The sequence below is a fragment of the Rhineura floridana genome, chromosome 1 (genome assembly GCF_030035675.1).
Source record: "Rhineura floridana isolate rRhiFlo1 chromosome 1, rRhiFlo1.hap2, whole genome shotgun sequence".
In the NCBI taxonomy this organism is placed as follows: Eukaryota; Metazoa; Chordata; class Lepidosauria; order Squamata; family Rhineuridae; genus Rhineura; species Rhineura floridana.
In genome coordinates this window covers 29427943-29444238 of record NC_084480.1, presented here as the reverse complement: position 1 = coordinate 29444238, position 16296 = coordinate 29427943, and the positions used below count along the sequence as shown (strand labels likewise).

General features: G+C 43.8%; 2 protein-coding genes across 8 annotated transcripts in view; both read left to right on the top strand.

Annotated features, from left to right (window-relative positions):
- The window catches only part of LOC133380236 (complement component C6-like), a 47733-nt gene extending 35242 nt beyond the window's left edge, over nt 1-12491 (top strand). Inside the window, exons 13-18 of the mRNA XM_061617085.1 lie at nt 1595-1706; nt 1876-2008; nt 3276-3467; nt 4630-4720; nt 7995-8236; nt 12000-12491. Coding sequence (XP_061473069.1) covers nt 1595-1706; nt 1876-2008; nt 3276-3467; nt 4630-4720; nt 7995-8236; nt 12000-12175 — 946 coding nt within the window. The 3' untranslated portion in view covers nt 12176-12491. The remainder of the gene's footprint in view (nt 1-1594; nt 1707-1875; nt 2009-3275; nt 3468-4629; nt 4721-7994; nt 8237-11999) is intronic.
- Nucleotides 12492-14626: 2135 nt separating this feature from the next.
- LOC133380240 (complement component C6-like) overlaps nt 14627-16296 on the top strand; it is a 51649-nt gene continuing 49979 nt past the window's right edge. For 4 of the 7 annotated variants that reach the window (XM_061617100.1, XM_061617145.1, XM_061617136.1 and 1 more), the window contains exons 1-2: nt 14628-14765; nt 16036-16195. In XM_061617100.1, the coding sequence (XP_061473084.1) occupies nt 16053-16195 (143 nt within the window). In that variant the 5' untranslated portion in view covers nt 14628-14765; nt 16036-16052. Of the gene's footprint in view, nt 14766-16035; nt 16196-16296 lie in introns of all 7 variants that reach the window. The other 3 variants (XR_009761391.1, XM_061617110.1, XM_061617125.1) reach the window with 1 other exon arrangement.

Below are 16296 nucleotides of genomic sequence, written 5' to 3'. Positions count from 1 at the left end.
ATTTGTATACTGCCTTGGGATGGATTGTAGCAGGTAGGATATAACTACTTCTATTAATTAATTAATGGCTAAAATGAATTTGCGGGGATGGTGGATAGGAAGCACAATCAGTGACAACAGGCTTTAGCTCCAACCAATGTATGTTCATTAGAACATGTGTAGAGAGAGCTGTCACATCTACAGCTGTGCATGTGGAGAGCTCCCTTCAGGAGCCTTCTATGAAAGTTCTCCACATCCACATACACAATTACAATCAACTCATCTTACCCCTTTGAATGACTGCCAGTCACAGTAGGTAATCCTGGGTTAGATGGACCAATGATCTGTCTTGGTTCCCAACCCCTGCTGTTTACTGTGAGGAGAGGACCATCCATCCCCCATATATCGATGTCCTACATCAAAATCCCAGTGTGTCACAATCTGTGAGTTGCTGCATTGTTAAAAGGCTGCTTTGAGAAGTGAAAGGCTCCAGCAACAGTAGTCCTTTTTATTTATTTGTTTATTTATTTATTTATATCCCGCAGGAGCCCATTTTTATTGCGCATTCATGATGGTTTATGCTCATGCTGTTAACGGGATGGTTATACACCATCCCACTTTCAGTAGTGTTTGCGCCTGCAAAAGTTTCAGGGCAGACTTGGCTTCGGTTCCAATCTGTGCATGCCCCATAACTTCCTGCTGAAATCCTGCAACATTTCATACCACGAGCACTCTGGGGGGTGGGGGAGGTGTCCTGTTCTTTATTTATTTATTTGGCTAATTGTAAAAAGGATTTATATCCCACTATTTATATATTGTAATGTCAGGGTAGTATTCAACGATAAAACATAAAACATCACAAAAACAGTACAAAACGAATATTTAAAATGACTGGCCAGTCAAAAAAGCTTCAGACAGCTGCATTTATTTACTTATTTATTTATTGCATTTATATACCGCCCCACAGCCGAAGCTCTCTGGGAGGTTTACAACAATTAAGAACATTAAAAACAGTTATACAAATTTAAACCATTAAAACCCATAAAAACCGATAAGCAAGTTAAAAGCACATGTTATTCAAATGCTGTTAAAATAGGCCTGTTGGCATAAAAAGGTCTTCAAGAGACTCCTGAAAGTCAAAAGCGAGGATGCCTGCCGAATCTCTGCCGGAAGAGTTTTCTACCGCATGGGATCAGCGACACTAAATAGCCAACTTTTGTTGAGCTATATAGAACAAGAGTGCCCCTCCAGATGGTAATAATATGGTAACACTAGGGAAGTATCACAGAACAACTAATAAAATGGAATGAAGTGTAAACTGTGAAGTATAAACCCACCACTAATGCACAGTTATTGTGTCAAGGACACAGTCTGGAAGGGCCCTTAAAGAGATGGAGAAAAATTCACAGCTTTGAAAGTAACATTCATATGGCTTTACATTGTGATCCCTAAACTTTTATGGTTTTTCATTGTTTCAAACCAGAAACTGAAAGCTTAGAGAAAGGATAAGAGGTTACCCCCCTGCCGAGGATCGAAAGTAGATGTGAAGAAGTATTGCTGGTGGTTCTGTTAAGCAAACAAGGGTTGCGTAAATTCCATAGTTCATTTCTTTTAGGGGGGCTTTGTGCATAAATGATGACGAAGAGAAAAAGGAAATTGACATTTTTGTTGGGCAGCCTGAATCTGGATGCTTTAAACCAGACCCTCCAGAACATGGATTCATCAGGGTGAGTGTTGGAGCATTTGCTTAAATAAATAAAAGAGCCAGCAATATCCTGAAACAGAGTTCTGTGAAACAGCTTGTGTATTCCCTATGCAAACCAAAATTGTGTTTCTAAAACTGTTTAAATGTCGTTTGGAATGTTTAGTGAGTAAAATTCTCCATTTTAATTTCAGAATGAAAAGAACTATTATGCTGTTGGCGAACAAGCCGAAGTTGTGTGTTTTAGTGGATATGATCTTGTGGGGTATCAATTCTTTCTCTGCCTGCCGGATCAAACGTGGGCACAGCAGCCTGTTGATTGCCAGCGTAAGAGCCAGAAAAATCCTTGCCACTAAACTGGCAACTAGAGATAAGAAAATCATAATCAGGGATACATACATCGTCCCTTCGTGTATTCATCCAATGTGTGAGGAGGTTGTGGGGTCACGCTGCCTGGACCCACTGACATGCTCACCGTCAGCAACCCCCTGCCACAGTGAGACCAGGCTCTGCTATATGGAAACTGAGCTATGCACATAGAATTCCTCCACATGAGTGTGGGATCCTGACTCCTGACATAAGGGGTGTGTGCCCCTTATGTGGATGAGCACCTGTCTGTACATGCACAGAGGGGTATTCAATGCTAGTCCTACTTAGAGTAGACTAATTGAACTTAACAGACATAACTAATGTATGTTAGGACTTACATAGGAGTTAGGACTCCTGAGTAGGGCTTAGCTGAATACAACCCTTAGTGTTTATTCTCACTGCAGCAGAATATGCAACTGGCAAGGGTGGCAGTTGGGGGGGGTAGATAGTACACTCTTCTCATGATTTGGGTGAATATGTGAAGGGGGTTGTGCACATCCCCCTAATGCAGAGGTCACCAAACTTTCTGGACCAGTGGCCACATTTGGAATTTTGAGAAAATGCCATGTGCGCCAGTCACAAATGACTGCCTTGAGTGTGTGCCATAACACAAAATGGCTGCCACAGGGACATAGCATAGCACAAAGTGGCTGCCACATCTAGCAGAAAAAGAGGGAGGATCACAAAATGGTGCAGACATGCTTCCCAATAACAAGAACTCCATCAGCAGGGAAAAGACTCCACTCACTCATGAGAGAAATCATTTCCACATCTCCCTTGTTCAGAGCAGACGGGAGGGTGGGTTTTGAGCCCTGGCATCCAATGAAATGTAAGCACGTTCAAAGGGGGTGTGGTCAGTGTAGCAGAAGCCAAGCCAGGACAAACAAGAGCTGAGCAAGAAGAACAAATAATTTCTTATGCGTTGTGGATTTTTGAGGGGATATTTGCTGAGACCTTTCATGGGCACCATAGGAGGTACTGGTGTGTACACTGGTGCCCTAATGAATACCTACACCAATTCAAAGATGGAAATTTCTTTCTAGGCAACTTACTCCCACTGGATCAAGTTGTCAATGTTTAAAGCTTTTTTTTTTTACAAATGTAATATTTGACATATTTGGACACACAGTAATAACAAAACAGTTGAGTGCCTCTTTTATTCCATGTTTAACCTGCAGGCTTTTCACCATAAGATGCTAATCTTTTATTATTATTTTTACTATAGCATCTGCTTGTGTCAGACCATCAGCATCTCCTGATGTCTCCATTTCCCCATTTAAAAGTGAATACAGCGTTGGGGAAACCATCCAGCTAAGTTGCCCTGCCACCTATATCCTAAATGGCCACACCCAATACACTTGTGGGAAAGGCCCATCCTGGAAGCCTCCTGTTTGGAGAGTACTTACCTGCAAGAAAGGTAAAAAGAAAATGAGAATATTCCATGTGGCATAGTGGGAAGTGTATCAGACTAGGACTTAAGATCTTGGATGGACCACGTAATGATTTGTTGGGGTGTTGTATTTTATTATATTACAATTTTAATTCCATGGAATTCAGATTGTAATACAATAAAATGCAATATAAGAAATAAAAGAAGCAATAAAAATATATTAAAATAAATGTGAGCATTTAATGTGATGGATATGTTGTCTCCTGTTTTCAACCACAAATCCATAGACACATCACAGACCACCTGAATGAAGTTTGCAGACCACTGGTGGACCACATGTTGGGAGCCCCTGTTCTAGCATCAATGGAGACTGAGTACTTGTTTTTTCTACATAGTCTACACACAATCTAGAACTATTGCATATTTTTTGCTCCTGAAAAGCACTTCTTGAGAAGCGGTTTCATTCGGGGGGGGGGGGGGAAGCTCATTGCAGATATTTTATACATTACCCTGCAGTGTGTCCATTTGAAAACAGATGTAGGTAGTCCCAGCAATGGGAGGTGCATCCACACCTGCCCAGTGACATTGTGGCTGGGAGTATACCATGATTACAATCACCACTTCTTTCTTCATTCACCTGGGGCGTGTGCAGGGAGGAAAAAGCACGGATAACTTAATCAATGGGAGGGTTTTCAAATGCATACCTAGTAACCACACCTGCCCTTGTGGATGACAGGATCTAGAATCAATCTAGATTGAAAGCAGCATGTTACAGATGAGCGTGAACAATTCTGGACTGAGGAAAACTACATTTTTGCACTACGAATGGGTTAGTGTGAATGGGGCCTCAGAGTTATTGGGAGGATAAAAGTATGTGTGTGGGAAAAAAGCTACATATGCTGCCTTGAGCTCTGGGAGGAGGGTGAAATAAAAATGTAACAAATGGGTGTCCACCAAAACCACCTTTTTATGGACCTCTCTAATATATTATCTTCTTTTCTGGCCCTGCCTTATGACACCTTCAGTCTTAAATGCTTCTCTGCCTCTTTGAGGCCTTTCTCATACCACATTTGAACTTCTTTTTTCTTTCTTATGTTTCCCAACATTTGTCAGTGCTCAGTGCTGAAATCTAGAATGGCATTCATATTTCTAAGCGCCTCAAAAATCATGGCATTGCTGACTTTTGCAGATGATCACACTCAAGCTCAAGGCCGTTGCGGCCCAGGCCAAAAGCAGGCTGGATCTCAATGTGTGTGCCTGTCCCCAACAGAGGATTGTGGGTAAGGAAAGTTTCATTTCTCCCACACACACACATGCACACAGACACATATATGCTTTTTGAAATGTGTATAGCTCTTCACAGGTATGGCGTGGGAAGTTTCAATGCTATTTCAAGGCTTATTGGATTTTCTGTACATGTGCAAATAAAGAGGCGAGAAGCAGACAATAGTTATTAAGTGGCATGATAGAGGCATTGATGCACACGCACATTTCTTTTGTCCCACCGTCACCCCTGGTCAAATAAGTTTTTGAAACACTATCAACCCTCCCCTCCTGCCCACACAAAACCTGTTCGACTAGGAATTAGTGTACACACTGTGAAAGAGAATGCTTCTCATGTACCACTTTCAACCTTCTGAACAACAAAGAATTTTCTGCCTCTATGTCAGATTTGTATGGGTTCCATAAACCTGCCTGGTAAACTTAATGTCATTCTTGATTCCTTGCCTCTCAAATATTCCTTGCCTAGGCAGGCTTCAGGTTACTTCCAGTCATCAGATCTGATGTCAAGCCCCACTTTAAAGGTGATGGAACCTAAGCTGCTCCTTCCATCCAATCAGAGGATGATCCATGAGGGAAAATAAGGCACTGCTCCACCAAGCTTAGTCTTCCCTCAGCCAGCCTCCACTTACAACCAGTCCAGAGGGGGACACTGGGTGTCAGCTTTCTTCTCCTTAGTTTCTGTGTTGCCCTTGTAGAACTCAGCAGGGAGGAAGATGAAGACATAACTAGAATTAGGGCCAGTTCACACAGCAATTTAACATGAGATGGGTTCTACTTGCATGCCTGTTTAATTCGCAGCGATCACATGATGTAGGAGGCAAAGGGAAGGTGTCCTGGTGCTTTCAGCTTTTAATCCACAGCAAATAAATCCAAGTTTAATCCAAAAAGGGAAGGAAAAACCATCTGTGGTTCATATCTCTAGGGGCTTGTAGACTCTTAGCTCCTATGCTTTTGTGAGTCCATGCCCACTCCCTCTTCCTCCCTTTGTTATGTCATTTCCTGCTGGCTCCCGTTCTGCAAGCCTGCTGAAAACAGTGCTTTTTTCCCTTTCTCCCCTAACTTGTACAAAAAAGTATAACATTGTTCAAACAAATATTTGTATTCCTGCTGGATTCTGAAAATACAAATAATCAAACTTAGGGTGTTTTTTTTTTTTATGAAACTTTGGAACAAACTGAGCATGCTCGGTTGCCAAGGTAACCAGAGGACGTGATAGTTTGACTTTAAGAGGGTGTGGTCATTAGGAAGCTGTGTGATTGACTCCCTTCAATATGAACAGAAAACAGCGATTGGAAGGTAGGAAGTGTAATCTTTAAACTCTCATCACGATGGAAAAAGCTTCATCTTTAAAACGGGGTTCAACTCCAGTGTGAATGAGTCCTTAGTTGGTTCTGCCTGTCCTTGGCTGTAGTGCCACCTACTGTTGGCCTCTGGTCTTGTGCCTTAAGAGCCAATGGACACCTGCCACTGCGACTTCCAATGACCTGTGTTGCAGATCTGAGTATTTAGAAATGGATTGTATAGAATGCATTCCTTGCCAACAATCACTTTGAAGCTTTCCATAGGGTCTCCTCTCCAATTCTGGAAAGCTTCCTTCAAGCTTTTATTATCAGTGGGTGTTGACCAGGATGCAACTATCTCCCAACAGACATTCCTAAATGTGTGTTAACTCATCCCTTCATCCCTGCCCAGAACTCTCCAGGTTGCGATCCAGTGGGCATGCTGAGAATCTCAGTGTGTTAAACTAAGCTATAGCCAGGACTATGATGGTTCCTTGCCTTTAAGCAGTGGAGGCTAGCCTTTTAGGGCAAATGGGGCACTGCCCCATCAGTCTCAGCTGGCCCTCAGCCAGCTCTCTTCCCCACCCTCTGCCTTTGTACTTATAGCCCATCTAGATGATGTCCCTGGTTGCCAGCTTCCTACTCCCTCGTGCTGCCTTTGTAGGACCCAACAGGGAGGAGGATGGAGACAAAACTAGGATTAGCTGGCTGTGCCTCTCATTGGCTCTGTTGGCCTCCACGCCTTCCATCCTTTCTGATGTCTGTTTTGCCCTAGTCCTTGTTTTTCTGCATGCACACAGGGAAAGCATTTTAAATTAAACCCTCAAGTAAATCTGTGCAACTCCTGCCACTGCTAGAACTTTACCTCCACAGGCTGCACAACACATGTACTATTGTTGTGTACCTGACTCGGGTTTAAACAATCAAGTTCCTTGACTTAGCTTGCCAGACCAAGGCATCTCTCGTTGGCAGCCTCCAAAAAACCCCTCAAGTATCCTCGATGATATAAGTATCCTCGATGATATAAGACTGAGATGCTGTTGGTGGACGGGTTCTCTGATCGGATGGTGGATCTATACCCTGTCCTGGACGGGGTTACACTCCCCCTAAAGGACCGGGTTCATAGTCTGGGAGTCTTTTTAGACTCTTCCCTCTCACTTGAGGCTCAAGTAGCCTCGGTGGTTAGGAATGCGTTTTACCAACTTCGGTTGGTAGCCCAGCTACGTCCCTATTTGAGTAAAGAGGACCTTACATCAGTGGTACATGCTCTGGTAACCTCACGTTTGGATTACTGTAATGCGCTTTACGTAGGGCTACCTTTGAAGACAGTTCGGAAGCTACAACTAGTGCAAAATGCGGCGGCCAGATTGCTGACAAGGACCAAGCGGTCCGAGCATATAACACCTGTTCTGGCCAGCTTGCACTGGTTGGCAATATGTTTCCGGGCTAGATTCAAAGTGTTGGTATTAACCTATAAAGCCTTATACGGTGCGGGACCATGATACCTTGCGGAACGCCTCTTCCGATATGAACCGGCCCGTGCACTACGTTCTGCTACGAAGGCCCTCCTCCGGGTTCCAACTCACAGGGAGGCCCGGAGGGTGATGACAAGATCTAGGGCCTTCTCAGTGGTGGCCCCCGAACTATGGAACAGTCTCCCTGAGGAAGTACGCCTGGCGCCGACTCTGCTTTCCTTCCGGCGCCAGGTCAAAACCTTCCTATTCTCTGAAGCATTTTAAGTTACATTGATCTAATTTTAAAAATGTTTATTGTATTGTTGATTGTATTTTAATATTATTTTGTTATTCATTGTATTTTTATACTATTTTATGTTCACCGCCCAGAGAGCTATCGCTAGTCGGGTGGTATATAAATTTAATAAATAAAATAAATAAAATAAATAAATAAACCCAAAGGCTGCTTCCTTCTGCATTTTTCCTTTCACTGCTTCGACTAGCCAATAAGTTCTTTCTCTTTCTCCTTTTGGCAGCCACTATTCTGAAGATGTTTGCGTCCTGGATGCAACTTCTGAACAAGCCCTTACAAAGCCCAGCTGTCAGTTCTTGGCAGAAAAATGCCTAGTAGAGGATTCGCTCCATTTCCTGCATTCTGGCCCCTGCCTCAGTGACACTGATTTGAGGTGGGCCAAGGAAAGGGCCAACCTCTCTGCAGGCAGCATAAAGAAAGAGCCCTGTGGCTATGACACATGCTATGACTGGGAGAACTGTGCAGGTAAGTCTGGCTCCTGAGTCCTGCAGTTGCTCTGGGTTGAGGCCCAGCCTGATGTTGAACACAGTGGGTCTCACATGTGGCAATTAGTTACATTAGTCAATTAACTTAATTAATCCATTAAAGCAGGGATGGGAACTTTTTTGGCTCCACAGGCCAAATTTGATGGTTGGGCAAGACCTACTGTCAGTCACCAGGCATCACAGTGATGTGACGTGTGAAGTGCTGCTTAAATGAAGGTTTTTTCCTTTGTTTTCACAGGGGATTTTGATGTAGTTAAAAGCCCTCCAATTTAGCAGGGAATTCTGATGTAAATCCTGCCACGCTGAGCAGGATATAATGCCAGATGATGAATGGGGGTATAAATTCTGCTGCTGTGGCTGCAAGTAACAGAGGTGCATGTAGCCAACTGGGATATAACCCATCAGATAATGTCACAAGTGATGTCAGCTAATGGGCGGGCGGGCGGGCAGGCGTGGTTTGGGGGAAAATGGCCTAGCAGATCAACTTGGGGGCCCTGGAGGGCCACGATTGGCTCACAGCCTGCAGATTCCTTACCCCCTGAATTAAAGGTTGTTGTACCAACTCTTCAGAAGTGCCCCTGATTAATCAGGGTGCAGATTTATTTTTATTCACATCCTCCCCCTATAATTTACCAAACAATGCTAGCGACAAGCCCTGTCTTAGAAAAGGCATTCCCATATGAAGGTGTCTTCCATTGAGCCAGGCCATTAGTCAATCTAGCTCAGGACTGACCTGCTTCAATTGGCAACAGCTCTCCAAAGTCTTAGGCAGTTGTTTCTGCCAGCTCTGCTGGCTGAGATTCTTTTAGGTGAACATGCCAGGGATTGAATCTGGGGCTCTTCTGCGTACAAAATATGTGTGCTACCCCTGTGGCTTCCCCTTCTCCCTTGCTCAGGTTGAAATGCATCTTCCAGGGGCTTCCCCCAGGCACCTGGTTGGCCACTGTGAGAACAGGATGCTGGACTAGATGGGCCACTGGCCTAATCCAGCAGGCTCTTCTTATGTTCTTATTGCTAGGTACCTAAAGCACTTGGGCACAGTCCAACAACAAAAATCTGCATAAAATTTGCATAGGCTAATTTGTATAGTAAATTAATATGGTGGTTGGCTGGGGTCTCGCTAGCACTGCACTTTGTAGTGTGCCCAAGTATCCTGCACTACATGCGGTGAAAGAGGACGGGGGAAGGACTGTAACGTGCTGGCAGAGCATCTGCTTTGCCTTCAGAAGGCCCCCGGTTCAATAGCCAGCATCTCCAGGTAGGGCTGGGAAAGATCCCATTCAGAAATCCTGGGGAGCCACTGCTAGTCACAGGAAAGTAGGAAGCTGCCTTATACTGAATGAGACCCAATGGTACTACTGAGCTCAGTACTGTCTACCCTGACCGGCAGTGGCTTTCTAGGGTTTCAGAGAAGGTCTCTCCCAGCCCTACCTGGAGATGCCAAGGATTGGACCTGGGACCTTCTGCATGAAAAGAAGATGCTCTACCACTGAGCGCAACAGTGGCAACCCCTGATGCTGGCCCTGGTAAACTGAGGGAAAGGACACTGTCAATCCTCCAGGGCAACCCTAGAAGTCCCAAGGTGCCACCAGTGGAGCTGTGATCCCCTTCAGCTCCCAGTTCTGAGTAAAAAAAAAAAAATCCATCTTGAACAAATAGCAGCAACTGAGATGAGAAAGTGCTGTTTGTTTAATGAAGAGGTTCTAGCATGTGTCTCAGTGTGTGCCTGTGCTGTGAAGCAAAATCCCCAGGAGATTATTTGTTCAAGCATTATTGTGCAACGGGGGAAAATATTGTGGTTTTTCCCATAAAGTTACAAAATGTTTCTTGGCTGGCTCATTGCACAGACCAGACCAGCCAAGAGAAGGAAAGGGTGACAGCTGCACAAGCAAAGGTCAAGAGGAGGCTGGTGTGGGAAAGAGACTTCCCTCCCCTTCTGTGAGTTTAAGAAGTCAGAAATTAGTGCACTGTTTCACCTTGGGAGAGCTGAGCACAGCCGCGTAACAATCCTCCAGAAGGCCGAGGAGAAAATATAACTTTTTAATTTTTGACCTGGCAACTCTTAATGTCAAGAAGGGCTGTAGGCGTCCTGGAGAAGGAGTGTAGCTCAGTGGTTGATAGGGAAGGAGGAGAAATTCAATTCCGTTTGTACTGAAAGCTAAATTTATCAAATTTGCGCTTTCTAAAACAATATGAGAACTGAAATGCAGCCATCCTTCAAAATTTGTACTTATCTGAATGTTATGATGCAGTTCTCCAACCAAACAAAGTTTACAAAAATTAATATGTAAAGGGAAAATGTTTATGAACATGAATATACATTAGTGAAAATAACATACAAAGATGCACCATGGTAGGAGAAATTGCTTGCAAATGTATATATTAGTCAAAACTGCATGCAAAAATGTGTTAGGAGAAATTCGCACTAATACGCTGAGGACAAAAAACCACAAATCGCTACAGAACTGAATTTAAGATTGGGAAAGTGAGAAACAGAGAGAACTGAAATTGACAGATCTTTCCATCCCTAGTGGTTGAACACCTGCTTTGCATGCAGATGGTGTTCCAGGTGTTCAATCCCTGGCATCTCCAGGTAGGGCTGGGAAAGACTCCTGCCTGAAATCTTTGGGAGCCTCTGCTGGCCAAGCTAGATGGAGCAATAGTCTAGCTCAGTATAAGGCAGCTTCCTATGGTCCTATGACTTCCCAACCTGTTTCCCCAGGGAACAGAAAATGGTTGCACGCTCCCAGCAGGGATGGGCTGAGATTTGTTTGGTTCACATTTTAAAGCAAACATACCAATTCAATGCTTCCTGAACCAATACGTGAAACAAAACACAGCTCTCCTTTGAAATGTGCCTTTCTACACATTTTGCAATGCCGTGCTGCAACCAAAGAATGTGTACAAACTGCATCAATTAGTGGGAAAGCTCACACAATTTAAAAAATGCATTGTTGGAAGGAAATTGCTAGGCATATGCTAGGCATATACTAGGCAGATTTGTATACCAAAGTGTGCGTTTCTCCTAATTTATAGAAAAATGTGATTAATTTTTTTAAAAAAAGTGGAAATGAATTTAAGACTGGAAAAATGAGAAGGAGAGAAACTAGAACTGACAGATTCATCCATCCCCCCTGTTCCCTGCACCACTCTGGCACGTAGTCAAAAGAGGCAAATCAAGTGATTAAATCCAGCCAGAAATTATAATCTCGATCCTCAGAGGCAAGAAGTCAATGACCCCTTCCCATCTCCTGCCTTTCAGTAACATGGTGCTGTTCCCAGTCTTAAGTCCTGGATCTCAATGGTCAACTGTGATTAATTGTAAACAGTGGGGGGCCCTTTCATGTTACATCAGCACTGCAGGAGGTGCTTTTCTAGAGTTTCATCCCACAACGCTCCTGTAATTTTCAAAGGCATGCTGTGTCACAAACCCCCTTTGTGTGTGCATTGCATGAAGGGACACACATTGGACAGGGAAAGGAAAGCTTGCATGCATAGGACTTCCATGTGCTCTGGAACCCTGAGCATGCAGAATGCCGAAAACAGTGAAGAGGCTGCATGCATAGGCTTTTCTTTGCAGGTATCCATGCCTCATACATCAATCTCAGTGCCATGCAAGTTGGGGGTGGTGCCAGGGGCTCAGCCCCATTCTGTGTAGTTCTGCCTTCCTTCTATAACATTTCCAGCCTTTAATATGCCTGGGTACCATCTGAGTAAAACAAAAAACCCTTTCTGTCTTGTAGAGTCACACAATGCATGCTTCTGCCTGCTGCCTAACCAGTGCCCGCAACGTGAAGAGCACCTTGTCTGCATCAAAGTTAGATACAGAACGATGACAGCCAACCTCTGTACACTGGGGGCAATGACATGTTCCAGAGTGCGCTATAAAATACTACATGAAGGAAGCTGCTTGGACTAAGAGCCATCAGAATCATTGCTGGGCTACTTTTGCTCTGGGCCCCTACATATGGCTTTCATTTCAAAGACTGTGCATTCCAGTTCAGCTCTGTTTTTTCCTGTGGTCTACCTGTGCATGGGGTTCAGGGCTGTGCCAATCTGCCTTTTCTTCAGCTGACTCTCTTTGATCATGTGAAGAGTGTCTTTCATTTGAAGGAAGCCAGCTTCTTTTCTAACAATATGGTCTGTGGACAGAGTGCATCTGAGCTTGTACAGGGTGCCTCTTCTAGGAGGCAAATTTATAATAAAAAATCCAAGGACAGTGCCTCTGAAAATAAGCAGAGTGTTAAATGTTGAAAATATAGATAAAAAATACCAAGCAGTAAGAATTCCATAAAATTAAGGCCAGTTGGCAGTGTCAACCTCGGATGTTTTGCTGGTTGCAATGGCACACACATACACACTGCTATGACTAACACTTGCTGTGCTAGTCAAACATCAGTTCCTGCTTTCACTCTCCCACCCACCCCACATCCTCATGCCATCTGAAGTGTGTTGCTTCAGCTTGCTGCACAGTAGGCCAGCCCTACCAGTTGTTAAATGTAGGCCTCTGCAGCTCTAGACAGCTGACATGAGCAGACAATCTATTTCTTTCAGCTGGCTGACTTCTTACATTCTGCATTGCGAGGAGTACATGTTTTGCATCCCAAAGATCCTTGGTTTGACACCCACCCTTTACACTAGAAAGAAGCTCAGGATGCTAGGCTGGGGAAAATGTCTGCTTTGACACTTTGTCTTGCAGTAGACAGTACTAGGCTAGACGGGCCAATGGCCTGACTTGCTATAAGGCAGCTCCCTGAGTTCATAAGGCTTCTGCTGTTGCCTTTGTCTGGGACACTTCTTGTACCCTCCATTGTATACAATATTAACTCCAGGAGCCAACCAAGAGTGTAAGATGTGCCCCAGAGATGCAAGCTTTCTGCAGCTTTGGGGAACTCACAGAAAAGTGGCAAGGCTCGGGAGAGTCTGCATAATTGTGGCCACTAGCCATGACAGCTACGTTCTACCTCTACTGCCCAAGGCAGTGTTTCTCTCAGTACAAGTTGCAGGGAATCACATGTGGGGTATGTGCCCTTGCTCTCAAGTCCTGCTTGCAGGCTACCAAAAAGCATCTGGTTGTCCACTGTGAGGACAGGATGCTGCTGAACTAGATGGGCCTTTGGTCTGATCCAGCAGGGCTCTTACGTTCTTATTAATGTCTAGTTTTTTGCAAAAGCAAGAGGAAAACCCTTCAGGGTGATGTTGAAAACAGCATTTTTATAGTACAGGGTGCTACATGTCTACTCAGAAGCCAGTCCCATTGAGGTCTATGGGACATTTTCACCGATAAACATGCACAGGATTATAGACTAAGAGAGCAATCCAGTGGTGGTGGGAGATTCTATGATCAAGCAACTGCCATATCCCAAGCCCTGCTGGCTAGCTGTGGGGGGGAGGGCAGAGGTTTTTTCTATATTTTCTATCATTCCATTTATTAGAGAAGGAGGGCCAGGATCTCTTCTTGATCATCCCAGAATGCAGGACACAGAATAATGGGCTCAAGTTACAGGAAGCCAGATTTCAACTGAACATCAGGAAAAGCTTCCTAACTGTTAGAGTGGTACGAAAATGGAACCAATTACGAGGTGGAGGGTTCTCCAACACTGGAGGCCTTCAATAGGCAGCTGGACAGCCACCTGTTGGGTATGTTTTAATTTGGATTGCTGCATTGAGCAGGGGTTAGACTCGATGGCTTTATAGGTCCCTCCCAACTCTACCATTCTATGATTCTAGATTCTATGATCTGCATTTTATTTTCCCTCCCATTTTATTTTCCCTCCCATTGATTCAATGAGAAGGACATTACTATCACAGCCCCAGGGCTGGTGTGAGTTTGGGCCCTTTGGGAGCAAATCAAAGGGAACAAGGGGACTTGGGATCCTGTGGGTCCATGGCCTCCCAAGACACACCTCCAAAACACCCTGTTTTCTCCCATGCCACAAGCGGGTCACTGTTAGGAGGCTATCTTCAACCATGCAGCTTACTGTGAGCATACTGGGAAGCCTCCAGTGGTGTGTGTGTCATCCTACCAATGAGCTTCCCTCTGTGGCAGAGTGACACTTAACACCACTTCCAGCAACTCAAAAGGCCAGCTTTAGGACTATTATGTAATTATTTTTTTAGGAATCCATAGAGTTGTACCTTGTGATGATTGGAATGCATAGTTAGGAGTTCCTGCCTGATGCAAGTGGCTTTTGTATGACTTTATAGAATTCCTTCTGAAATGGTTATCTGTTGCCTCGCCAATATGTGTTTAGCATTAATCAACCTTAACCAAGGGTCCGCTTGACTTAAATTCTGGGAGTAAAGTTTCTGTTCTGTTAAAACTTAACTAATACAAATAAACGTCTGATCAGAAAGGCCAATTCTATTTTTGATGGGCAGCGGAAAAAAATCAACACATATTAAGAGTAGACTGTAGGACTAGAGTTCCAAGTGCTCTTTCCTTTACCACATTATCAACCAGACTTGGCATTTTGTGGCTTCTCACACATGGTTTTCAGTCCACCAAGGTAAGTCTCTTTCTTTGACAGATGTTGATTCTTTTATTTGTTGGGCTATACATATATAAATTCAGAAAAAATATGCAACTATATGAATTGCCATGCTGGATCAGATGAAGACCTATCAGGTTCAGTAAACTCTTTTAGAACAAAGGCCATCCAGATGCCTCTAGGAAGCCCACAAGCGGGGCTTGAAAATGGCCTCCTGTTGCTTCTGAAGACAGAGATTCCATTTTGTTGTTGCATTCTCTCTAATAGCAAATGCAACTAGTAAGTGCCGACAGAAATGGAGCCATCGACATAGGAGGAGGAAGTATCAATGTGCTCTCAGACATAAGAAACATCTTTCAAAGAAAAGCCAAATGAGGACTAGGTACACTTTGCAGCAACAGAATGTTGAGAGACAGGTGGAAAAGAAAAGCTGAACATGGGAGGGGGGCTGGTGGAGGAGGAGGGCTTTGCATTGGATGGATGGCTTGAACCCTGAATTGGAACACTCTTGTTGGGAAGTCAGGAAACCTTGCAATATTTTGTTGTAGTGCCCCCTTGTTATGGCTAATTGCCATTGAATAGACCTGAATTTCTTAATCCTTATGCAGAGCTGCCTAAATGAGTAGCCTTCACTGCATCTTGTGGTAGAAAATGCCATACATTAATTACATGTTGCATGAAGAAGCACTTTCTTCAGTCAGTAAGAAGCACTTTACTTCAGTCAGTAAGAATCCAACAGGAGCACTAATCAGCTTCAGCAGGGGATACCAAATTCTAGAAACTCTGGAGAGCAGAGTCAATTTCCTTGTATATTCACTCCATATGAACTATATTCCTCCTTAATTGCCTTCCCCCTCAATAAATTAGGAGAGATTTCTTCAGCCTCATGATTATTTTAGGCTGCATATGAGCCAGTGTGGTGTAGTGGTTAAGATGTTGGACTACGACCTGGGAGACCAGGCAATGATAAACCACCTCTGAATATCGCTTACCATGAAAACCCTATTCATAGGGTTGCCATAAGTCTGAATCGACTTGAAGGCAGTCCATTTCCATTTCATAGTCCTACATAATTTTAGTGGGGTGCTTGCTGGAGAAGTATACTAATTTCATGTTAACACACAAACTTAACACACAGGTGCTCACTTTCTACCACTGAGCTATGGCCCTATTTTGATTTGTTGACAATAGGACAGTGTATTATTTATTTTAAAATATGTATATATCATCTTTGAGAGTGGACTATTGCCATAGGTAAAATAGATGTATGTGCATCCATCCTTTGTAGCTTGATACTTTCAGACTATGGAAAGAACCAGTCTGGTGATCCTTGTCCTACTGAGCACTGTAATTAAGAAAAGTTTTGGGTGCTTCTGTGACCATTATCCCTGGAGTTCCTGGTCCAGTTGTTCAAAGACTTGCAATCATGGAATACAAAGCAGATCAAGGTTGGTATAAGCAACCACAAGATGTTTTTCCCTTCAGAACACAGACTTTTTTTGCCTTGATCAACAACAAACTCAAACATTAATTTGAGAGATACGTTATA